The following is a 24,514-nucleotide window of genomic DNA, read 5'->3' on the forward strand; positions in this document are numbered from 1 at the left end:
TGGTGAAAATAGCTAGTTTAAGGGTATCTCCAGTGTTTTTCTGCTTCACTAAAGTCAGTGCTATGGCTTTAGCATTAATGTACCCTGAGAATGCGCAGTATTACTGTCAACAGTGCAATAGTATCTCTGCTTAAGTTTTTCTGGCAGCACTGGCATGGTGTAGGTAACTTTGTCCCGCAACTGCCTGCATTTCTAATCCTGCACTGTTGAGTCCTGCCCAGAGCAGATGTGTGGGAGTGGCATTTGGATCCTGTGGTTTTGATCAAGCCTTTACAGGGATACAGCTGAAGACCATAGTCTAGTGCCACAAAGTCTAGATATAAATCCAGGTTTAAACTTCTCCAGCACTGGGTGGATTTGCTTCAGTTACCCCTTTCTCACCTGTTGTTGACTATACAACCTCTCCTGTGTTTCAGCTCTGCTGCATAGTGCAGCATCCAGTTTTGTAGGCAAGTGGTGCTAGTCTGTTAGTAACACTTGCATGACTCTGGAAAGGCACTGTAAACTCCCTGACGCGGATGTTTTCCAGGCAGTCTAGACCCCAACTGAAAGGAGAAAACTGGTGGGACTTGTGGAGAGCTGTTGTCATCTCCTACTATTCACAGAGCTCTGAGTGCAGTCTCTCTGCTTTCCCTGCAGGTGGCAATGATATGGATTCTGTAACAAAGAAAACACGGCAAGATGGATCAGAAGTTACTGAAAGACGTAAGGAGGACATTTTTTATTTTTACATCACCAGTTTAGGTGACACACCACAAATCCCAGAAGCAGATGCCCAGTTTTGTAAGGGATTGAATGCTAACCAGAGGTCCAGAACTAAATTATGCACCTGTCCCTGGTCTCTGTTGAAGTCAGAGTAAGGAATAGAATGGGCCAACATCAAACATTTAGAGACATGTAGCGTGACCTGATTGTTAAACCACAGATGATTGCCCTGTGGTAACATTTCTAGCCAGTAGTGCAGACATTTGGATTCTTCTCCTACCTCTGATATGAATGCCCTGCGTGGCCTAGAAAATGTTCATTAGATATCTGTTTTGGCTGTGTGTAAAACAGAGGATAAGTTTCCAGCTGGCATTATGGGAATTAGCAAGTAGGAAGCTAGTAAGTGGTCCGACTACTGGCTTTGCTGTTACCGCAATGGCTGTGGTTCAGAAGTGCCCAGAAATAATAATACTTCCAGGTTTTACAGGAATATTGTAAAGAAAAAAAGTCTTTCATGGAAGTGATGTTTTTAGTTGCTGTAGAGTTAGAAATGCCTGCAAACAAACACACAGCATTGTGTGCTAACGAGACTAGACTTCCATCCCAGAAAGTGTGGTCTTAAGGGACTTTTCTTTAAATAAGTCAATCTTCTTTGGATGAGTCATGCTCTGGAAATTAAGTAGAACATTGATCTTATTTGGCTATATTAACATGCCATTACTTCTGCATCCTTTTCTTTCCTCAGTTATTACAGAGACTGTAACCACAAGACTGACGTCCTTACCACCCAGTAAGTAATTGTCAGTCATTACATTACTTTTGCTCAGTGTCCTGTGCCCCTTCATGCTATTTGACTGTATTATTTCCATAAATCCCTGGGTGCACCAGGTCTTGGTGCAGAAAGACTTGCACCCAAAGAGAAGCTATTTTCAGAAATGCCTCTTGCAAAATACTGGTTAGTGAAGAGAAGGATCAGTATGTAGGGAGCCATCTGGGTATTGTCAGAAACAGTTGCACAGTCCACTAAGACTGGTAGACCAGACCCTCCAGGGGCTTAAGCTGAGATATAGGGTCTCCAGTGGCGACTGTCTCTTGGGGATAAAGGTCAAAAGTGATGGGTCTGCAGCCTCCACTGCTGAGGCTGCAGTGTATTCCCCTGTCACCTTATCCAGTTGACAATAGTGAGTGAATCTTTTTGGGTAATGTCAGATGACATAGGTGATTTCTACCTCTGTAGGGAAGTACAAGTACCAAGTAGGGAAGAATCCTCCATGCTCTTTATACCACCATATTCTTGATTAGGTTGCTGCAGCTGGGTTGGAAAGGAATTGCGCTATCACGTTATTTATGATGAGGGTTACCAGGAGTATCCTTCAGTCCATGTATGGAGCAAAACTTGAATACAAACCTGCTGGGTTTGCAGTGTGAATGCTTGTCTGCTTGGCCAAGGCACTTCTCTGCAGTTCTGATATCTTGCCAGACGTGAAGCTGTACTTGTAATTGAGTGTGAGGACAGTCTTGCAGTGTCGTTGCTCTTCTTATCTTTTACCCTGAGAGAATGTCTTCTTTTGTGCTCATCTCTTCCAGAAGGAGGCAGCAGCAGTGGGCTCAAAACATCATCCCACACTGGAGGGAGCGGAGTGGAAAAGAGGTCTTACACCCATGGCAGCAGCTATATGACTTCAAGTAAGGAATGAAGACATTGCACAGGGAGGAAACAGGGAGCAAAGGCAGCATGAATGGTCTGAGCAGAGATTCAGGGCAGGGAAGTAGAATGAGCCAGAGGTAAGGAAAACAGGGTTTATGAAAGTAGAAGTGGCAAATACTCAAAGCAGAGGTATTCCTTCCCTAAAGCTGGGTGTGAGGATGGGTGAGTAAATGGCAAAATTCCCATTTTCCACAGGGAAAAACTGATTTCAGGAGGAGAACAACATAAAATGCCATTCCCACTGTTGTTAAGAAGTCATTTGGAAACCAAATTTCCCTTCTTTCAGGATTTCCAAATCACAATTTTTCTGACCACTTTTGTTCAAAAGACAGTTTTGATTGATCTTTTTGTTGATCTTACCGAGGATAGAATACTATTAAACAATTTCCTAGAAAATATTTTTTTGTGTGTGCGTGTCCATGACTTTAGCACTTTGGACAGTCTGTCAGATTTTCTGGACATGCTAAATCAGTGTGTGCTGTCTAATCTGTAAAAACAGGGTTCTTCTCTAACAGTATTCTTTGCCCGGCTGTTAGATTGCCATAGCAAAGCTTTCTGAAGAATAAGCTTCCTAGCCAGGTTTCTGGCACACACCTCTCTCTGTCCCCAGTGGGACCAACTGTATAACTATCCCTGTAGAAAACATTCTCCATGCTCCAAAAGAGCTCACAAACCAAAGGGAGTGAAGTGCAGTTTTGAAGCTCAACAGGAGGATTAGACATGCCCAATAGACCTGACAGACACCACCATACCAATTAAAGGCCAGAGTGTGGAATCACTTTGCCTCAGGGCAGATGTGAAGTAACGCTAGTGAAGATGTCAGTCTAATTGTCTGGACTGGCACGAGTCTGAGAACTGAACCAAGCCCTGTAAACTCAGACAACTCTGCAGGATTGCCATCTTCCTTGTTATTTCTTTTCAGTGTGTGGAGGAAGAAAAGAGAATCTGAACTTCAGAGATAATGAGTTCTTGAAGTTTCACAGGGCATTTTCTAATCTCTGCTTTCCCACTCTGCTTGCAGAATGCCTCCAACAGAGGCCTACTTATCACAGTAGTTCTTTCTGCTGAATTAAGTGGAAAAATTATAGAACAAAACAGGTCCTTGTAGAGGTGAACATCAGCAAGAAAACACTCTTGAGATCACAAGGGCACGCTCTGTGCAGCAATGGGAAAACAATATCCAGTCTGATCCTGCTGATCAGCATGGATATGTTGCACTTAATCACAGGGCTCCCTTTTTGCTGCGCTTTGACCATACTCCAGCATTAGATTTCACACAAGAGTATGAACACATTAGTTATGGGTGTTCAGTTCTCCACAGCACTGATGTGGATTAGGAAGGGAAATTCTTTCCTCTGTCTAAATATAACAGCCACTAATAATCTCCAGGCTGCCTTGGGCCTAACGCACACCTCGATCACTTCTCCAGAAAATGGACTGACAGAGGCATGACTAAGTGAGATTGTAGATAACTGCTTTGGAAGGGAAATGGACTCATCTTTGCTTTCCCTTATCTCATGAACTCCATTCTTCAGCACTTTGAGTTTGGCTTAACAATGTCCCAGGTTTTGTGGCCTGTGTCATATAACACTTGAAATTACAGGTGGCTCTGTATCCAAAACAAAACCCAGCACCATCCGGAGCTGTATTTATTCCTGCTCAGGGGGGATGGCTCATTCATCCCCCTAGGCCAAAACCTGCTGTGATATATATCATTGACAAGATTCGTCTTGAAACCACAAAGATAACCAATACTCCTGTCTGCACTGAATGCTGAGGACAGTAAAAGTGAGACCCAAATGTTGTTCTTGCCCATTTCTAGTTGTGAGGTATCAATGCAAATTTGTCCAGCTTGGAAGACAGTAGCATAAATCACCCAGGGCATCCAGGGTATACATCCAGGACATATCTTTAATTTGTTGAGGGCGTTTTGTTTTACCTGTAGGCGGAAGCGGTAGATTGAATTCATCATCATCCTCCGGCTACAGACAAACCCAGTCTCCCAGCTCTACTCTCACCAAATCACCTGGCTCAACATTTGAAAGAAAAACCTATGTCAACCGCCATGCAACATACGAAGGTATCACAGAATATGCCATAAAAAGGAGGCAATGTGTAGTGTGCACTCTGAGATCACATTAATGCAGGATTGTCCCAAATAGCACAAAAATCCCATTGTTGTTTTGCTAGGAGATAAGCCATCAGGGACGCATTTTAATAATTAAGTTGTATTTATACTAATGCTTGTTCCTAGAAGGAGTTGTCGCATATTTTTGTTGGAAGACATTAGCCACTCTTCCATGTAATCCTGAATAGCTTTTTTTTTTTAATGGAAATGTTTGTTACCCAATGGGGTTAGACAGTTACCAGGAAGACATGTTTTGAAACCTTTTAATGATCTTGTGCAAAGTATTAATGAATACCTTTTTGTTCTTTTCAGGGAGCTCCAGTGCCAACTCTTCTCCTGAGTTCCCCAGAAAAGAGCTTGGTATGTTCTTTTTAGAGCCATTCCTCTGAACATTATGGCAAGGTCATGTGAGTTGGTGACTACGGTGGATTTTTGCACATTGCTGTGTCTTGCTCTATCTATGCTGCCCCTATATTGGGCAGCCAGTGCAGCTCCATGGCTGTGGAGGAGTTACTTGGGATTTACATTTACAGCTGACAGCAGGGTGTCTAGCTGATACATACTCAAACAGAGGGTGCATACTGTGTACCTGCTACCCTCAGCTGCTTTTGTGATGTTTCCCATATGGCATAGGACATGGACAGGAGAACATGGTCATGGGATGCTTCATAACATTTCCTCCCCCCACCCCAGCCATAGCTGGGAGAACAGTTTCAAGCAAGAAAGCCCAGGCTGTTAGGATCTTGACTGATTGCTGATAGCTCTTTTCTAGGCTTCAACATATTTATATGGAAGATGAACTGGCTATCAAGTGGTACATTTAAACTGAACATTGTCAGTAGGTATGAGGTTACCCTTTCCAAACTCTGAGCTGCTGATTTTACTCAGTGCAGATAGTGAAACAATATAATCAGGCTGTCTTTCTGGCTCAGAGAGAAGGCACGGTTTCACAGTGTCCAACTTTGGTCAGTGGGGTAAACAGGCCTATTAGCTTCCTTTTGGCCTGTTGAAACGGAAGATCACCATCTATGAACAACATTTATGTGTACAAAAAGAAACAGCAGTTAGTCCAGAGATGCTAAAGATGCTACTTATTCTTTAAAATACTTTATGGTCTAAAGAGGGCCTGGTAAAACCTCTAAGGGTTCAATTCCCCCAGCTTTGCCCCAAGTAAAGAAGGTTATTGTCTGAATCTGAGCACTCTGAGCAAGATCCATGTGTTCATTTTCAGAGATGTCACAGGCAGTAAAGCCTAATATTGCTTTTCTCTCATTGCTGTTCATAGCATCTACCTCCACGAGAGGGAGAAGCCAAAGTCGAGGTGAGTGATACTGTTCTTTTAGAAGCCTCCTTTGTTTTCTTCAGTGTGATTCAGTGTGTTAAATGGACCTATTCCTTAGCTGGAATCAACCGGTTTAAGTGTAGAGCAGTCAGATGAGGTACGTGGATTTACACCACTGCAGATGTGAATCATTTATCTATAAGCAATTGCTTAAACAAACTCAGTGTAAAAATTGACCTTAGTGAAGATCACCGTGGTTTGGACTGTGTCAGAAAGGAAGATCTGCTTGGGCATCTGGACATCTAGGGGCATAGGACATAGTCTTCCGTCTTATCTGTTCACTACCAGAAACTCAGTCCACCCATGCTCTGTGACCCACCTCTGACATGTTTACAGTAATCGTATTCATGTTCCTCCTACTGCTATGTATCTTACAAACCATAAGGCCATACCCTGAAATTATCTCATGCTGGTAGTAAGGAGATGGTGAGGAAATTATGGACTTGCTGTGGTCTGCTTAGCCAGATCACTGTAGAGCTCTGCATTGTTTAAATCATTCAGGTCTTCTAATAATTTATTAGCAGCATTGGAGAAAGCAGGATTATATTGCTCTGTAAGAGTGTAATATCTATTCGCAGTTGCTTGAAGAGGAAACTATAATGTCTCTTTATCCAAGTTAATTTTAGCAGTGGATATGAATCAAAGTGTGCTCTTGTACACTCCTCCTGGAGAGTGTCACAGTTACCAATTATTCTACCCCAGATCTTCAGTATCCTCTAGCACACTACATACCTGAGCTCCCAGCAGAACTAGGCCATACATAATAAAACAGACACCAGAGAATCAGCTCCAGCTTCTCATATTACTTCAGAAAATAATTCCAATCCATCAGCTTCTCCACATGAATGCCAAAGCTAATGTTTCTTTCATAGTGCATGCACTGTCAGATTTTATCTTGAGGAGCATGTATCACATGTCCTGGCTGGCCAGTTTGCTTTTAGGTAGCAAGCTTAAAGGCTTGCCTCAACCAAAATCATGTTAACCTACAGTCTCTTGACAGTAGAAGTCAGTAATAAAATCGGGTACCCGGTGAGAATGTTAGCTTAAAATTGGCCTATTTACATTCAGTGAGCCAAAAGAGAAGTCAGCAGGTTGTAAGAGACTAAATAGTACAGCCCATTGTAGAGATGACAGTGTGAATTTTACCAAAGAAATAGTACGGAATTTGTGTATTTTGTAAGCTTCTGTTTGGCTCTCTAGGTTTTTTGTCTAGAAGGACAATAATAATAGTAATTGTTATGAGGGGGAATATCAATGTGACTGAGGACTGCATAATTAGTCCTTCTGTATGTCTGCAGTAATAATGCTATTGACTACAACAGAGGCCCTCAATGAGTAAAATATAGCTCTCTGGAATTAAAAGTAGCAAGATGTGACCCCAAAACAAGAAGTCATGCAAACCAATTTACAACCAATTCACACAGGCCATGAGTGCTGCTCAGATCAAGCAGCAAGACAGCAAGATGGAACACTGACAACAAGAAGGAAGGAATTCACTGCAGCCTAAAGATTCATTCCCAGCCCAGGGCACAAACACATCTCACTCCATATTCATGATCTGCTTTTTCTCTTCCCAGAGAGTGAAATACGAGTCCGACTGCAGAGCGCATCTCCTTCTGGCAGATGTAAGTCCCATGGCTTTTATTCCAGGGGGATCAGGTGTAAGACAGAGGGTGTTGCTGCTCTGGGTATGTCTGCAGTATCTCTGGGACCCAATCTTCATTATGACAGATAGCAGTATGTCATTCTTTTTTTTCCTGTTAAGAACATTTTCTCCCCTTTCTAAACAAGGAAGCATACTGTGGGTTAGATGGTGGTCTTACAAGGATGTAGTTGTACTTAGTCCCAGAAATGAGGCCCTGAGCTTTGTTATTAAGTGGCACCCCCAGAAAGCACCTCGAGAAAGTACAACTTCATAGACAGTCACAGGTAAATTCCACTGAACGTTTTAGCCAGGGCAAGGTTACAGATCAATGAAACAATGGCTTTTGGGTGAGTCTGGACACTTGCTTTTCCTGCCAGGGACAGAGTTGGATGATGTGAAACGTTTGCTGAAAGGAAGTCGATCAGCCAGCTGCAGCCCTACTCGATCACCATCAAGTACACTCCCGATACCGAAAAAGGCTGTGGTGGAGACGAAGATGGTAACTGAGAGCTCTCAGTCAGGTACTTGGCAGAGGATGCTTAGTAATGCTGGAGCCGTTCCAAACATTATTTGTCATAAAAATACCCAGTTGATAAGAACATCTGAGTAAGAATACGTAGTCTTTGTCCCAGACAGTGGTGGCAACACAGAAAAAGGGTCAGAATGCTGGAGGGCTGTCCAGATGTTGCCCTAACAAGAGCCATCTTGGGTAGCTTTCTAGTGACTTGTCTAATTTCCATAAAAATATGCCAGTCCCTGCTGCACCAGCTTTAGTTCAGAGATGCTTCTGGCAGAGACAAGAGCTCTGAGCAAACATGTCTTAAAAGGGGTTTGATCTCTTATCTCCAAGCAAGATGGTGACAGCTCTGAAGACAACATTTGGGTCAGTGTTTGATTTATTGGCCACACCACATCGTTCAGAGATCACTAGAACTTGATAATAATAGAAGTGGTACTTAAAATACTATAACCAGCCTTTATTATTTATAAGCCTCACCACAGTGATTGAGGCAGTGGTAATCACATTCACTCCACTGTCCTCCACCAGTATCTAGGAACAAGCAATACCTTTTTCCTGTGCATGGCTCAAATCCTATCTAAAACTGGGAATTTTAGTCCAATCCAGTAGTGAACCGATCAGAGCCATATGTGGAAAGCAAAAGTCATACGTCCCATGGCCCAGGATGATTTATTAACAGAATGGCAGTCCAAAGTGTTTTATTCTGGTATCATAGCATCTACAACCAATGAGATCTCTTCAAGGTATTTTGTGAATAATCATGCTATCAGGACAATCTTTATTCCATTGGTTAAAATTCAGATGGGCTGTAATCAGCTGGCATTTGAGATCAGTTACACCATGTTGACCTGGAGCCATTGTGTTGACTCCACAAGGGTAATGGAAATTTAAGGCAGATGAAGTTGTTTGCCATGTAAACCTGCAATGCATGCTAAGACACAAGTCTGGTCTCATTGAAAACAACTTGTGTTTGTTTGGGTTTTTTTACAGTGTCAGGGACATATGATACAACTATACTGAATACCGCCCTTCCTTCATACATGTGGTCCTCCACTCTGCCTGCTGCGTCTTCCCTTGGTGGATACCATAACAGCTCTTCCTTGATCAATGCTATGTCTCACTCTACAGGATCAGGTATGCTTCCTGGACCATCCAGTCTTGAACGATGTAACTCCATACTGAAACTGGGTCAATGGCAGTGCTTTTTTTTGCATGGCAAGAAAAAATAAAATGATGGAAGAATCGAGATGGCAGGGGATATGCTTGAATTTTCTCTGGTTTTCTGTAACTGGGTACTCTCTGCTTCTACACACTGCCTGTATTTGAAAATCTGACTGCTTGATCTGTCACTAAATGTTGATGATAGCTTTATCAATGAGATCAGGCTCACATTCCCTATCAAAACTAGTTTTAGACTCTAGTTAACATTGGATTATCCTGGCCCATTGTAAGAGTGACTGGGCCTAACCCTTCAGTCCTCATACACTAAAGATGTAATCAATAAGAGTTGAGTGTGCTTATACCTTGTAAGGCACACTTCTAATTGCTGGGAATGCTGCATTTCCCAGCTGCAGAGAAAAATCACAGGAAGTTTTCTGATAGCATACTATTAAAAGCTTTGCTTTCTCACACTGTGTCATGATTGCAACTTGTCTGATGTAGGATTTTCTCCCCTTTGTCAGTTCAGTAAAAGAGTTGTTTGGTGTCACAATTTTCAAGATTTTTCCTCTGTACAATTATTGTGCATTTTCACTAACTGCATTTCCAAGTGACTCTGACTTTTGTTTTCTGTGACTGTGCCACTGAACTTTGGGTGCTGGATTTCCGATTCCATAGAAGTCACAACATTTCATTTCCTCTTTTTGCAGTTTTTGGTGTTCCAAATAACCTGGCTCCCAGCAATCATACTCTGAACGCAGGCCTGAGCACTTCTTCTACAGGTCAGATTTTTCTCTCTTCCCTTCGCACTTTCGCAACACCACAGTCCTGGCAGACATGTAAAATGAAATAATACATATATCACTGTTTGTCTTCTGTTCCTCACCTCAGTGTCAGCAGCTTGTGCGCACCCCAGTTATTCTTTGGTTACAGTGGATTTATTCTGAGTCAGCCCTGCATAGCTGGTGTTAGCTCCTGACTTTTTTGTCTGGGAGGCAGGGAAAACTACAGATTTTCCAAGGATAATAATTTGTCTTTTGAAAGATACATGTTAGGCCAGCCTGTTTCTTCCCTAGAACAACTCATAGTAATGCCTTAAAAAATAAACTCATGTGTCCTAATCCGTAAAGACCCACTGCTCCTCTGTCAGTTTTCCCTGTAATTTCCCTGGTTCATGACTTCTAGCAGACTGTCAATGTCACTAAACCACTTCTCTTCCTTTCTCAGTCACACACAATATGCCTACACAGCACAGTGCTGTCATGCAGTGTCTCTGACTGAGCCTGCAGCCAGAGCACAATGTATGAGAGCAGTCTGTACGCTGCCCTAATATTGCCACACTGATTCTTGCACCAAAGGTGCCACCTTCCAAGCTGTTTGCTTGTCTCTGGACAGTATTTTGACACATTCTGTGTGCAGTTATCTCCTTAAATTTCTCTTAGTCATACCAAGCCAGTTTTCTGAATTTACCTTTTATCCAAGTGCCTCACCTGCAGAAATGTCCATCCAGCCATGAGAGTGTCATCACAGTCTAGTTTGAGATAATGTTTTAAAATGGTCACCATTATTGTCCTGGGCCACCAGTAACTTATACAGCTTATACACTTTTCTAGGAAAAAAAAAACAAACACAACATTTTATAAGGAAGATCTTTGAACAGAAATGCTTGGGCCTGTGATGCCTCCAGCTAGCTGGAGAAATTTCTTGGGAGAGGTCATCATTATCATCACTGGTTTGGTTTTGTTTTTAGCTAGAATACCACCTGCACTGCAGGACTCCTATAACCCCCCATTGAAATCTTTTTCTTTGCAGTGTTTGGAGTTCAAAACAACCTGTCTCCAAGCTCTTCATCCCTGACTCAGAATGCTACTGCAGCCTCCGCAGGTCAGTAACAATTTAAGCCCAGAGAAAGTGTGAGGGTCACCAATGAGTGCTGCCTTCTGTCACCTTTTCTGTAGTGACTAGAAAGTTCATATTGCCAGAGGCTCCTTCGTTACCATCTTGGTGGAACAGTGTGGTATGAGGGAATATAGAGGAACATTTTCTCTGCTTTGCATGTGCAGGAACAGCTTCCAGTACCAATGTAAGCCCTAGAGATTTGCTCGCTGGGGAAGCCCTTGCTTGTTTGAGTTGTCCTAGGTACCCTGAATGAGAAAACATTTTTTAAATGGTGTGCAGCCCAAGGTTGGTGTGTGTAGGTACCTTTGTTATCCTTCATCTCTTTCATTCTCAAATTTCTTCATTGCAGCATATGGGATGAAGAACACTTCTCAGAGCAACACTACGGCAAGTACTGGTGTGTCTGCCTCCGCAGGTGAGTTTGTCATTCACAGTTGTTTAGGCATGGCCTTGTACAAGCTTATCATGGTAAAAATGAGTTAGAGATTCAGCGAACAGAGTGACATTAACACCTGGCTCCTCAGGAGCATGACTTGTCACTAGCCAAGTCTTCCACCAGTACTCTTCTGAAAAGAAAGCAAATGAGGCAGAAGCTAAGAATGAGCAAATGAGCTGGTTTGATTCAGATCTCCCCCACTTTGTGGTAACTCAGATGATTTAATTGCAGCTATTTCTGCTCAACAGGCAGGTAACTGATTAGAAGATCACACATGTGAAATTGTGCTTCATTTGAAGCCAAAACATTTGCAAGGTTGCTCTTAAACATCATTTTGCAGTAGTACCAGCCTCAACCCCTCAAAAATCCAGGAATTAATTTATACATGATCAGTTTTTTTTTTAAATGAGAGGTCTTTCTACTGGCCTTTCATCCTTGAATGGTTTGGATTCATCTTCTCCATCTTTTTTTTGCAACTCTGAGAGCTATAAATTAGTCCTTTATTTTTTTTGTGTAAGGGAAGCCAAGTTACTTTTGTAATCCAAGGACTACCAAAGATGAGACTTAAAAATAGACAACAGAAGTTGTAGGTAAATACCACAGAAGTTATGATAACATTTCTAATAAAGTTTTACTCCAGGTTTGTGCTAGAATAATGGAATAATACCATTATGTTTGTATTGATCTTCAATGTTGTGTCAATTCATATGCAAATTCAGGCTTGTACACCATTCCAAGCATACTTGATACTGCCTGATGGCAGAAGAGTGACCACACCAATGTTTTTGAGCCTTATTTGGCCTGTGCCAAACCTCAGTAAGCTACAGTTCAATGCCTCATAACCATGCCTGGCTCCCAAGGATATGGAGTGCGAACTATGCAAGCGGCTGCGTGGTCCTAGCTGCCAGCTGGGGTAAACCACGACAAGGTCATTAAGCAAGTAATTTCTATATGTGATTGAATTCCAGATGCTCTGCATTTTTGGTAGCAGTTGCTCCCCTCCTAGTGAAATGTGCATCTCTAAAGAAATCTAATGACATCCACAGCTGTCCTCTCAGCTTCAGTTACTGGCTGTTTATAGTACTGGCAGCCCCAGTCACAAAGGGACTACCTATTTTAATAAACAAAAGTGTTGTGGCTTGTAGTTATGACTTAGTGGCCCACACTCATCTCCTCCTCTTTCCCACACTTTACCAATATTCCAGGGGGAACGGTTTTGAGCTCCCAGGGAGATGACGTTCTGCGCAAAGACTGCAAGTTCTTGCTGCTGGAGAAGGAGAATGCCCCAGCAAAGAAGGAGATGGAACTCTTGATCATGACAAAGGACAGTGGCAAAGTCTTTAGTGCCTCCACGACTGGGCTTAATGGAGGTAACGTCTCTTCTTCGGGACATGGATATGCTGAGGACAGAGAAATGGAGACTGGTGTTAGGGGGAGTTCAGGACACTACACCTGACTCATACCCCTGCAAGCCAAACAAGAAGCTCTGGCAGGCAGTTAGCCTTTAACCATGCCAGCTGCAATCTAGGTCTAGCTTTTGCATTTGAAGCTCCAGAGTGTGCCATGGAATATTTCACAGAGCTCAGGAGCTTTGAAAGCAGAAACCTAGATCTGGTTTAAACAGGCAGAGCTATTGTGTCTTCCCAATAAAAAATATGCCTTTTGCCAATGAAAGAAGGTAGGCCTGGTTGAAATTCTGGTGTAATGTTTGTAATTATATTCGGTTCCTGTTCAGGGTCCTTTGTAGAAGATACCTTGAAGAAAGAGAAGCAGGGATTTTCCTCCTCTTATGCTACAGATACTGGCCTAAAATCAGATGCAAATGGTAAGAGTTTGTCCCCGTGGAAATGCAATAGAACTTTCTCCTTCAGTCTCCATTACTGCCTTCCCCTTTCAAGCCCATGCTCTAAGCTTAATCATGCATAGAAAGACTGTTGAAACCTCTTTTACTGCTGTTAAAACAGGAGCACTGAAATCTGTGCCAACAAGGGACAAAGCAACTTATGCAGGTAAGTGATGCAATTCAGACTTTCATTGGAAAAAGTACCACAGCACAATATACAAAAAAGTAATCATTCTTGAGTGACATGAGTGATCTCTGTGCAATGACTTCAGAGGCAGGGAATGTTCAGGATACTACTCTGTCTGTAATGAGCAGAGCATATGCCAGAGAAATTGGTACCAGTGATTTGATTATGGATGAGTGGGCAGTTTGGGGTTTTATTATTGCTGGAGAAAATCAGGTAGCTGACAGTACAGCCGCCTCCTGCTACCAGTAGAGATTTATGGGGAGAAGAGGGCTCAGACAGACCATGCTGGCTATTGCTGTCATTTGTGGCTCAAAACTGTACAAAAAATTGACCCCAAGGGGATCACGTTTTTCAGCTGTTATTTTAAAATGCACTGAGTGTTGTCCCCTGCTGGAATTCCCATTGGGAATGCTGTTCCCAGCTTCTGTAGGGACTAGAATTACACCTACTGTGTGCAGAGTGCGGTGTAAAGATTTTTCTCCATAGCACTTTTTATAATGGATCAGACTTTGGTGTCCTTATTCTAAGAGATTCTTGACTCTGAAGTTGAGGAACTCTTCATTAACCAGGAGATTGCCCCTTCCCTCTTCCAGAAATACGAAACGGTGATGCGGGGGGTGCAATTGGATCAACACCATCCTGGTGTCCCTGTGGTTCCTGCTGCAGCTGGTGGAAGTGGCTCTTGGGTTTGCTTCTGGCCTGGTTGCTTCTCCTTGGATTGCTTTTTGGACTCATTGCTCTGGGTAAGAAATAACTGAGGAACAACATGTTGAATGGGATAGAAAGACAAGCAGAGGGTGTCAGCTGGTGAAGAGGGCAAGTACCAGAGATATTAAGCCAGAGAACTGAGGAGGTGCACATTCAGCTTGGTGGTGACTGCCACTGAGATATTACAAATGGACAGAAAGAACAGATATGGAATATAAATTTTTGATGAGGGGTGATATAGTCTCGGGGTGCAGAGAACAGGAAAACTCCTGAGATCTGAGATCTTACTTCTCAGAGACTAACAGATTCCAAAGTCATCATTTAAATTCCAGATATCCCTGCTAGAAAAAAGATGCAAAGAATAATCGTGCAAAACCCAGTGGCCGTAGCTATCTGAAACAGTGTTGTCTTGTCCCTGCTATTAGAAGTAGGTATTTCAGGCATGTATCTGTGGCAGCATGTTCCCTAGCGTTTTACTTTAACCTTTCAGCGGAAGAAGTGAGAAAGCTGAAATCTCGTGTGGAAAACCTGGAAAAAATCAATGGTGGTCTCCTGGCAATGAACCAAGGGAATTCAAAAATAGAAAAGGATGTTTCAAGAGTAGACTTTCTTCATGGTATTTCACCCTCCTCAACCTTCCCTTATGAAAATGAAGAGTCAGTTTGGTTGATGGTGAAGAACAGACTGAACAAGGAAGTAGAACGAGGTGAGCAGAGTCATTGTCTGTTATGCTTTGTGAGACCAATTTTTTTTAAGGCGAGTGGGAGGATTTGATTGCCCAAGGACCTGAAGACCCAGACTTTTAGAGTGCAGTGAAGCCTGTCAAAAATAGTGCCCTCACCTGTCCTCACAGACAGGCTGTGCTGGAGCTGAGTGCTGCCACTAACACTGGTTGTGCATAACTTAAAGCCAGCAGAAAAGGGAGAAGAAAGGAGGTTGTGGACATGCCATCCTGTGCCAGGAGGTATTGTGTTTGCTGTAGCAAGTGAGTTTTCCATTTTGAAAGAACTACACAGAAAAATGAACCGACACCTTATTTCTCATGCTACTTTTGTTAGCAAGGGAAAGATGATTTGCTTCTGTTTAGCAGATGATGGAAATAGGTTAAGAACAGAGAAGACTACATTATCCCTGCTTCAGAAGTTTCATAGATTTGCAAAAGTAAATTTGCTGAGGAAACTCTACTTACAAAGCCATGCTGTGCTTGATAGCCTGTGCTGCCTGCAGCCGCAAAATCCAAATAGAAGGATCCTTGTATGTGAAGCTAGTAGCTATTCTGTTGTGTAATGCACTCTAACAGCCCCTTCACTTCCTGTTACAGGCTACTTCCGAGGGGAGAGAGGAGAACCTGGTGAGAAAGGTACAGCCATATAGTTCTTCTCTTCCTCTGTCCTATTCCTTGGCTCTGGCAATGCACAAGTTTGAGGTGGATGTTGCCACAAGGGGCAGTTGGCAGTGAGAAAGATGAAGCTGGTTTATACTTGAACAAAAGGAGTGTAAAGCTAGTTGGCCACTTAAACTGTAGAGGGCCTGATCCCATGCAGAACTAATACAGGAGACCCAATCTTGCATTGTGCCAGCGTGAAAGGCCAGATCCTGTTTGCCACTGGTGGGATGGGTCAAGTGTGACGTGTCCCTGTTCACACGTAACTCCTTCATATTTCATTGAAGGTGGGAAACCAACCAGAAAAACAAATGAATGAATAATCATTGGAAATATCTCCAGGATCTCTCCTGATTTTATTTGTTTTAATTTTTTTTTCTCAGGTGACATGGGAATGCAAGGTCCCAGAGGTGAGTCTGGAGTTACCTACTTCCTCAGGTAGATTGGCAGCCTACTATAGGGCCTTGGTAGCAAAAGGATTTTGGTTAACCCAAAAGTTAGAAAAGCTGATGCATTCTGTAGTTCAGAGATTGTTGTGATGGTTGGGTTTCTTTGCTGGGCAAAAACGATCTTAGAGTTCACAGTAGAAGAGAAAACAGATCTCACTTTGAATCTAGAAGCTTCTTTCACCTGGATGAAAGTCATTCCTGAAGCCAAGCTCTACCTGGTTTAATCACAGAGTGGTTCACAGGATTTTGTGTGGTGTGAATGATTCAATCCATTGCATAAGTACAAGGGGCTCAATGTGGCATTGCTGGAGATGGTAGAACTTGTAAACATGCCAGGAACATAAATTCCTTTTTATGGGGGGTGAAGGTCAGCCAAAGTGACAAACAGGGAAGACCTATTCCCCACTGACTGCGTATTTCTTTCTCCCTACAGGAGAGCGAGGACTTCCTGGTGTCCCAGGTGGGCAGTAGTACAATTCCCCTTTGAGGGAGGACATTTAGTGACATTACTGTAGGCAAGAGCAAATTTTGCACTGCAAACATAGCTCAGGGTGGTTTTCTAAAGAGATATTTAGCATAGACTAAGTCACTTGATTAAAACCTTGATGCTGAGCTACAGACACAGCTCAGGGACTTGGTTACAAGCAAGGCCTCAGCCTGACTTCCACTTAGTTGAACATCTCTAATTTGGGGGTGTGAAGATCCCAGTCTACCTCTGAAAGAGTCCCAGAGCTGCATGAGTACTTGACCTAACTACCTTGTGCTCTTATATGTACTGTGTTCTTCTAAAGAGATCCCTGTTCAAGTACCCACCTTCCAAGTAACATATTCTTTACCCCAGCTGATGAATCTTTCCAGGCTTCAGGTTCCCCTAATTTGCATGTTATTCTTTCATGGTACGCAGACAAGGACTCTGAACATTTGATGTGTTTTTCTTTCCAGGCATTCCTGGTCCAATTGGGCACCAAGGACCAGAAGGACCAAAAGGACAGAAAGGCAGCATGGGTAAGCATCTCTATCAATGCTGTGAGTCTCTCGCAACTGATTGACACATGGCATGGGAATACAGACACCAGGTTGGTGTGATTATTAACTTTCCTCATGGAGGTGGCCATGGATCCCCTTGCCCAAGGCCTCCTATAAAGCCAGCTTTTTCTACAAGGCATTTGTTTCCTATAGGTGATCCTGGCATGGAAGGTCCCATGGGACAAAGAGGTCGAGAAGGACTACCAGGGCCTCGAGGGGAGCCTGGACCCCCTGGATTTGGAGAAAAAGGAGACAGAGGTAGGAACTAGGTGTCCCGTTCTTGGATAAAGCAGAGATGGACAAAAGCTAGAGTTTGGTCCCAATTTATAAAACACCTCAGTGATAGAATTTGATTTCATTATTTAAATCCAGACTTCATTTTAGACATTTCCCAGCACAGACAAATCTGGCCTATTTTTTTTTGCCAAAATTACAAGGGTTGTTTTGTTTTGTCAGGTCTCACAGTCAAGTTTGAATTCGGCAGAACCAAAAGCATTTAGTATCAAGGTCATCTTTTTCCTTGTGAGATGGGATTATTTTCTTGGACAATGCATGCTTATTTTGGGTGTTTTGAACTGAGCAGCAGATTATTCGTGACACTTGGCAGAGAAAGAATAACAGAAGATGGGATAATGGAAAAATGGGATCACAACTGTATTCTACAGTATCTATTCATACTCTTATTTTACAGGTGTTGTTGGTGAGCCAGGTCCTCCAGGGCCACCCGGTCCCCCAGGTTCTGCTGGCCTTAAAGGTAAATAAGAAGAAGGACGGAGAGAGCCTAGCAGACTGGTTAGGAGTAAATGAGCACTCCAGCCTTCCTGTTTCACTTGTGTTGCACTGCAGTAATCAGAAAAGTGAACTAATGATCCTCATTTTAGATAAAATTTATTTTGGTGGGCACACATAACATTTAGAGCAATAAATTCTTGGAGATTTTTGGTGAGAGTGGGGATTGGCAGGGAGGTATCTCAAAACACCAATCTTTAAGATGTGTGATATTTCCAGCTGTTTTTTCTCTGCTTTCAGAAATAATAAAGTAAACTCCATATCCCTAACAGGCTTCTAAGAGAGTTACAGCTCTACAGTCCATGTAACTGGGATAAAAATGGCACTATAAAAAATGGGTCCCACCTAAAGCACAGATCCCAGTGTCTCAACCAAGATGGAAGGCTTGAGTCTCTTTACCTTACTTGAGGGAAAACCAATTCCTCTATGTCACAAGAACTAAGTTGTGTAGATTTGTTGTCCTGGTTTTCTGGATGCCAGTGATGCAAATTCTTCTAGTGGCTGGGGGAATTCCAATCTGCTAAACACCTATTGGGTTGTGGATGCTGTTGGACAAACCGAAAGATTTGTTCATTTTCTAATTGTGCTGTTAATGAAAGAAAATCTATGTTCGTTATTCACAGGTCTAATGGGTTCTCCAGGCCCACAAGGTCCTCCAGGTGAGTGCTACGTTCCTTTGCTATGGCATCTAGAGACTAGAGAAAACATAAACAGAGTGACAATTTCTCATAGTTTTTCTTCTTCAGTGATGCATAATGCCAAGTGGGATGAGTTAAACCCCCCATCTAATTTTTCTGCAGGTCTTCCCGGCCTACAAGGATTTAGAGGAGAAGCAGGTCTCCCAGGTGCTAAAGGTAGGCTTCTCTTCCCCTCGGCAATTACAGCAGCACTGGCTGATGTGCTTTTCTAGCACTGCTCTGAGTTGCAGACTTGGTCTGATCATGTAGCATTTTGATGCTAGGGGCAAAGAAAAGCATAAGAATGAGGAAAGGGGAGGAAGAACTAGACTTAGTTGGTAATTGCAAGCAAATATTGAGAAATACAAAAGACAAAGGTAATAGAGCAATCTAGGTAAGGAAACATGGTTGGATGGATGGAGCTGTATTGAAGGAAATTAATTTCTAGTTTGAGTTTGTCTGATATCAGAGTACCCTTATTTCCCCTATGATTTTTCATGAGGTATGAAGACTTGTTATTACTATTCTTCAATCATCCATATATTTTTCAGGTGAGAAAGGAGCTACTGGAGCCCCTGGACCCAAAGGTATGTTGATCAGTTAAATATCTTTTCTAGATATCTTCTTTAGATTCCTTTAGATATGGATACTCACCATGGGTATTAACCCTATCCTTCTTTGGCTTTTTCTTCTGTGCTCTTGTCAGAAAGCAGACTTTACTTTCCCTGATGGAAACATTTTACAATGAAACAATCTCACAGAGTCCTTCTCTTTTTTGTACACAGGTGATCAGGGTGAGAAGGGTTCTCGTGGAATGACAGGTCAGTGGATTGTTTTCCTGGAGTAACAGTTTATCTAATATACACGTGCATTATTTGAGTTTTCAAATAACAGTATAGCCTAGCCAATCCTAGTTAGCTTTCTGAAAAAAAATATAATGATGTTATTGGTTATAGGAGTTTTATTTTTGCACCCATGTTTAATCAAAAAGATCTCATTCTTGATTCCAGTAATCTTGGTAGCAATCTTTGTGTTTAGCTTTAGGGAAATTCTCCCTCACATACCCTGTATTTGTTTCACTTGGGCTTTTCTAATGCCCAGAGACAGTCACGAATCATGAGGCCTGAACAGTCACGAATCGTGAGGCCTGAACATCCCGTCAGTGCTCTTTTTCAATTGCAAATCAGGGGGCCTACTGGAGAGCTGGGGAAGGACTTTTTACTAGGGCATGTAGTGATAGAACGAGGGGGAAAGGCTTTAAAACAGAAGAGGGCGGGTTCAGATTAAACATTAGGAAGAAGTTTTTCACTTTGAGGGTTGTAAGGCACTGGAACAGGTTGCCCAGAGAGGTTGTTGAGGCCCCATCCCTGGAGGTGTTCAAGGCCTTGGGCAACTTGGTCTAGTGGGAGATATCCCTGCCTATGGCAGAGGGGTTGGAACTCTATGATCTTCAAGGTCCTTTCCAACCTAAACCATTCTATGATTCTATGAAATTTTGCTGACAGTCATAAATTATATCATCACCAAGTTTTTTTGATTCATTTTCATACCATTTCACTACAGGTGAACAAGGTTCAAGAGGAATGCCTGGTCCTCCAGGAGAGCCAGGGGCTAAAGGACCTGCAGGTGGGTAACAGAAAACAGCTGTGTTTGTATGTGGGGTAATGTCATTTCCACCCAGAGTGTGTTTCTATGAGCACAGACAAGGAAACAACATGGGAGTGGAATCATACTGGTTGTGGTCCTAGATCTTTTCTCTAGATAGCTAAGATTAGTTTGTATACTCAGAAAAGATGTCTTACAGTTAAGTTTCAAGCGAACTTTTTCTGGATCTTCAGTAACTGCAGCCAAGGTTTCTTTCAGATGCAATATGATCAAAAGACCCTCTCATGTTTAGGGATGTGCTCCACTTAGTAGGAGGACAGGGCAACTGTGCTGCTATTTCAGCAGTCCCTGACAATCTCTTTTCTTTGGACAGGACAAGCTGGCCGCGATGGACAGCCGGGTGATAAAGGTAAGGATTCATTTGAGGTAGAAGTGTAGGTACTTTCTGATTTGGCAGGAGGTTGATTTGTAAAAGGGGTGGGAAAAGATGGCAGCAGATTCATGGTGCTGTCTCGGAAGAACTGTAGAGTCAAACATGTAAGCGTGGAAACGAGACATATAATGGAGCTGCCTGTAAACTTGTAACAGAGTACTTCTCACTACAGAATTCTTTGGTCATTGATGTTTACCTCCCAGACACTGATGCTGAAAAAGGCCAGTTATCTATGAAGATGCAATAGGTAGAAAGTGCTGCAGGACAGCTGGTGGCCAAGCTTGAATGGATTGGTAGATTGCAAATCAGTGACTTCTGGCTTGTTAATGGTGATTATATCCGTAGGTGAACCAGGTCTTATGGGAATGCCAGGAGCCCGAGGCCCTCCGGGACCCTCTGGAGATGCAGGACAGCCAGGTAAAAGCATGCAGAGAACAAAAATACTTTTTGTTCAGTCAGAAACACAGGTGTCTTTGTCAACAGTTTCCAGTCTTAATTTGAAGTTAAGGATCTCTATACTGCAAGATGGTGATGAAAGAAGAACATACAGGAAATCTAGACCCTTTGTGATCTCAGGGTTGCACACACTGTAAACAAGAACATCAGCTGCTATGAGCCAACGTTCAGTTTACATACCAGTTGCTAGGCCAGTTTACACCACCTGTGGGCCATGTGGTATAATTTTAAGTAAATGTAATCTCTTTCTCCCTGTCTATCCTTTCCCCACCCAAAGTTTGTTTAGACATCTTAGAAATTTTGTCATTTTCTTCCAGGTCTCACTGGACCTCAAGGACCGCCAGGTAGGTTTTTACACTGTGTTCCAATTTATCAATGACAGACTTTGGTATGGGCTCAGAAACCCCACTGTAATTTTCCCTCTGTGGTGTTCCTGGCTTCCAAAGTGATATCCCAAGGTTTCTGCACCTCCCTTGGCTTTTGAGACAGGTTTTGTGGTCGGTATGTAATTTTGGAGGAATGGAGAGCCTTGGAGTGTCTGAAAATTTGCCTCTCCCAAAAACATAGTTTGCAACAAATAACATGTTTCAGTTCCCTGTGCATCACCAAAAAGTCCTAATAAGCAGCAGAAACAGAGGGGAGAGGATGTAGCAATAGAGGTGGAAACAGGGCATGTGACATCTGCAAGCAGAGGTGGTTTGGGGGGCAAGTCACCAGGGAATTTATGCAGGAGCCTCAGGACAGGGAGCAGTACCTGGAAGAGGCTACAGGTAAATCTAGGGATCAGTGCCATCATCCAGGGAGCAGCTGGAGAAGGGAAGCCCTTAACTATGCACAGGGACACAATCAGCTTAGTCTACAGACCATCATGAATTCCTCCGCTTGCTGTCAGGGACCTGCTTATAAGTGCTGCAAGCCAGGGCCTTGAGTAGGGAGTTCTTTCTATAAACCCACAAGTGAAACTCAACTGGGGTACCTGGAAAAAATAGAAGAAACAATATTTGCACTAACCATTTTAAATTGTTCATCTACCTCATTTCAGGACTTCCAGGCAACCCAGGCCGACCAGGGGCTAAAGGTGAGTTTTGTTTCTTCCCTAATACTCATTTTCTCTCTAAGCACATAATTTTAGGGAGGATTAGCTGCTTTGCTGACCAGTCCCTGAATCAACAGTGGCATCTAGTGGCTTTAGGAAGAGAAGTTTTGAGAAACAGACGGTAGGCAAAGCCTCCTTGAGCATGCACGGAAGGCTGGGCATCGGCTGAGGCACTCAGCATGACAGTTCACTGAGAAGATCTTAGCAAACCTGATTTTTTCCCTGAGCATATGAGTATGATGCCTGGTAACTGCAATGGATGCTGTGTGCCTGCCTCGAATAAATCAAGGCCTATTGCCTATTCAGGCAGACATAGTGCTTGGAAAGCTGATAAGAGGGTATCTCTGGGTTAACTGAGCTCTGTTGCTTCCCCCATGACCTTCTCAGACAAGAGATCAAGGGCAAAGAGAACAGAAATCACATGTTTAATAAGACAGTGTCATTGAGCTCGTCACAAATCTTCCCCGAAAAAGAAGTTCATCTTTTGTCTCTTTCTTTTCATAGGAGAACCTGGAGCTCCAGGAAAAGTCGTAAGTGCTGGTATGTAGTGCTATGAGAGTTCAAACACTTCTGCTTTTGGAGGATTTTCTCTGTTTTTGGTTATGCTTTCTAAATTCATCTCAGCTGTGTGTCAGACCTGTACTGGGACTCCCTGTGTTGGGAGAATATATATGCGATAGAAGTGGGATTCCTTAAGGATAGGTTGGTTACACGATCGCTGGATGTGTGTATATATGTGTATGTGTGCAAGTGTATGCGTTTGTGTTTCAGAGGGTTCGTCAACTATTGCTCTGCCAGGCCCACCAGGTCCCCCAGGCCCAGCCGGCCCCACTGGACCCCCAGGTGTTCCAGGTGAGGAAGCTGCTCCTCTGTTGTGTTTTTTGCAGGCAGCTTACATTGCTGTGCGTCCAGTTCATAATTTAATGTGTGATGTTTATTGTCTCTGCCAGGCTGCCCTGTCTGGGAAGCAAGATTGCTCAGGCAGTCTAGATACTCATGGTCCTCACCTTCCCCTGCAGAAAGACCAAGATGTCAGGCTGAGTTAGGGAGGCATCAGCCTCAAGGGAGAAGTGGGATATGATCACAGGAGGGCAGAACAGGACAGGAAGATGAAGAAACTGGAAATGCTGTTCTTTCCCTTTGGTCTGATGAGTACAAAGTAGCGATAGGTCAAATGCAGTGAGTAGAATCAAGCTCTTTGGTGTCTCGGGAAAGCCGGCTTGTGTCTAATCCCTCTTCTGGCACTGTTACTGAAATCAGGAAGTGCTTGTTTTCCAGTCTTAGCTTTGAACTCAAAACAGCAGAAATCTCTCACACAAACACACACACACACACAAACTCTGGCTATGCATGACCTTCGTCCTCAGACTTCTCTGTCCCCGGTCAGACACCACCCCCCAGCACGCTGGTGTCAGGCAGCAGAATTCCTGAGCCCTGGTTCTCATGGCACTTCTGTGCTTCTGCCAGCTGTACAGCTGGAGCTAATCCTGGAGCTGGTTTGGTAGAGCTAGCCTCAATTTGTGGCAGGGAATGCGAGAGGAAGGTTAGGCCTATTGCATTTCTGTTGTGGTCAGTGATATTCTGGTTGTTTCCCCAGTCTAAGAGGCACCAAGCACTTTAATTGCCACATGGTGGAAAATAAGCTTCTCCAGAGCTTCAAGTAATACGTGGGACATTGATGAATTCATACCCGATAGCAATTCCATTTACTTGTGTAGACAAATACATTATTTGATAATCTCAGTTCTTATAAAAGACCTATTGATTCTTTCCTGCTACTGTAAAATACAACCAGGAAAATCTAATGCAATCTTGTTTTTTTTCCTTTGAAACCAGGTCCTGTTGGACCAGCTGGTCTCCCTGGACAGCAAGGTACCGTTCTCCATCAGTTTTGATCCTGCTTCTTAAGAGAACTGAATTCATTAGTTTTCTTTTGTTTCTAATTTTCTCAGCCCTTGGCACAATCTCTCTCCCTTTTGTTTGCAGATTTCTTCCTTTCAGTTCATTTTGCGGCATTATTTGGCGTAATTAATCTTGTAAAGGATTTCTATTCTTTTATTCTTTCCCAGAGGAAGAAGGGAGTGATAAAAGCCAGTGTGATGTGGAGGCTGCAAATGTCTTTTCTTATGTTATTTTTTCAGGAGGCTGGTATTTCTAAGGCATCTCTCAAGTGCAGTTGCCTTTCTGTGGTAGGGAATATAGCCCAGCTGGATACCTCCTGCCATTTTGAAAGATGGGAGGACAAACTAGAGCCAAATTGGGAATAATGTCACTGTGAAACCACTGCCAATTGGACAGACATCTGTTTGGAAGGGCCTGA

At 43.0% G+C, this 24,514-nt stretch overlaps 1 protein-coding gene across 1 annotated transcript in view; it reads left to right on the forward strand.

The window, feature by feature from the left end:
- Window positions 1–650: 650 nt before the first annotated feature.
- The window catches only part of COL17A1 (collagen type XVII alpha 1 chain), a gene marked incomplete at its 5' end in the record, with an annotated part of 36,659 nt that continues 12,795 nt past the window's right edge, over window positions 651–24,514 (forward strand). The window contains 35 exons of the mRNA XM_082486512.1: window positions 651–705; window positions 1,451–1,495; window positions 2,293–2,391; window positions 4,359–4,493; window positions 4,854–4,901; window positions 5,827–5,862; window positions 7,461–7,508; window positions 7,906–8,049; window positions 9,039–9,182; window positions 9,917–9,988; window positions 11,019–11,090; window positions 11,455–11,520; window positions 12,747–12,911; window positions 13,277–13,366; window positions 13,506–13,550; window positions 14,165–14,314; window positions 14,770–14,985; window positions 15,601–15,639; window positions 16,047–16,073; window positions 16,546–16,572; window positions 17,055–17,117; window positions 17,292–17,396; window positions 17,830–17,892; window positions 18,551–18,586; window positions 18,728–18,781; window positions 19,156–19,191; window positions 19,390–19,425; window positions 20,168–20,230; window positions 20,583–20,618; window positions 20,988–21,059; window positions 21,416–21,442; window positions 22,141–22,176; window positions 22,699–22,734; window positions 22,966–23,046; window positions 24,031–24,066. Coding sequence (XP_082342638.1) covers window positions 651–705; window positions 1,451–1,495; window positions 2,293–2,391; window positions 4,359–4,493; window positions 4,854–4,901; window positions 5,827–5,862; window positions 7,461–7,508; window positions 7,906–8,049; window positions 9,039–9,182; window positions 9,917–9,988; window positions 11,019–11,090; window positions 11,455–11,520; window positions 12,747–12,911; window positions 13,277–13,366; window positions 13,506–13,550; window positions 14,165–14,314; window positions 14,770–14,985; window positions 15,601–15,639; window positions 16,047–16,073; window positions 16,546–16,572; window positions 17,055–17,117; window positions 17,292–17,396; window positions 17,830–17,892; window positions 18,551–18,586; window positions 18,728–18,781; window positions 19,156–19,191; window positions 19,390–19,425; window positions 20,168–20,230; window positions 20,583–20,618; window positions 20,988–21,059; window positions 21,416–21,442; window positions 22,141–22,176; window positions 22,699–22,734; window positions 22,966–23,046; window positions 24,031–24,066 — 2,503 coding nt within the window. The remainder of the gene's footprint in view (window positions 706–1,450; window positions 1,496–2,292; window positions 2,392–4,358; window positions 4,494–4,853; window positions 4,902–5,826; window positions 5,863–7,460; window positions 7,509–7,905; window positions 8,050–9,038; window positions 9,183–9,916; window positions 9,989–11,018; window positions 11,091–11,454; window positions 11,521–12,746; window positions 12,912–13,276; window positions 13,367–13,505; window positions 13,551–14,164; window positions 14,315–14,769; window positions 14,986–15,600; window positions 15,640–16,046; window positions 16,074–16,545; window positions 16,573–17,054; window positions 17,118–17,291; window positions 17,397–17,829; window positions 17,893–18,550; window positions 18,587–18,727; window positions 18,782–19,155; window positions 19,192–19,389; window positions 19,426–20,167; window positions 20,231–20,582; window positions 20,619–20,987; window positions 21,060–21,415; window positions 21,443–22,140; window positions 22,177–22,698; window positions 22,735–22,965; window positions 23,047–24,030; window positions 24,067–24,514) is intronic.

Source organism: Vanellus vanellus (genome assembly GCF_965231255.1).
Source record: "Vanellus vanellus genome assembly, chromosome: 7".
Classification (NCBI taxonomy): Eukaryota; Metazoa; Chordata; class Aves; order Charadriiformes; family Charadriidae; genus Vanellus; species Vanellus vanellus.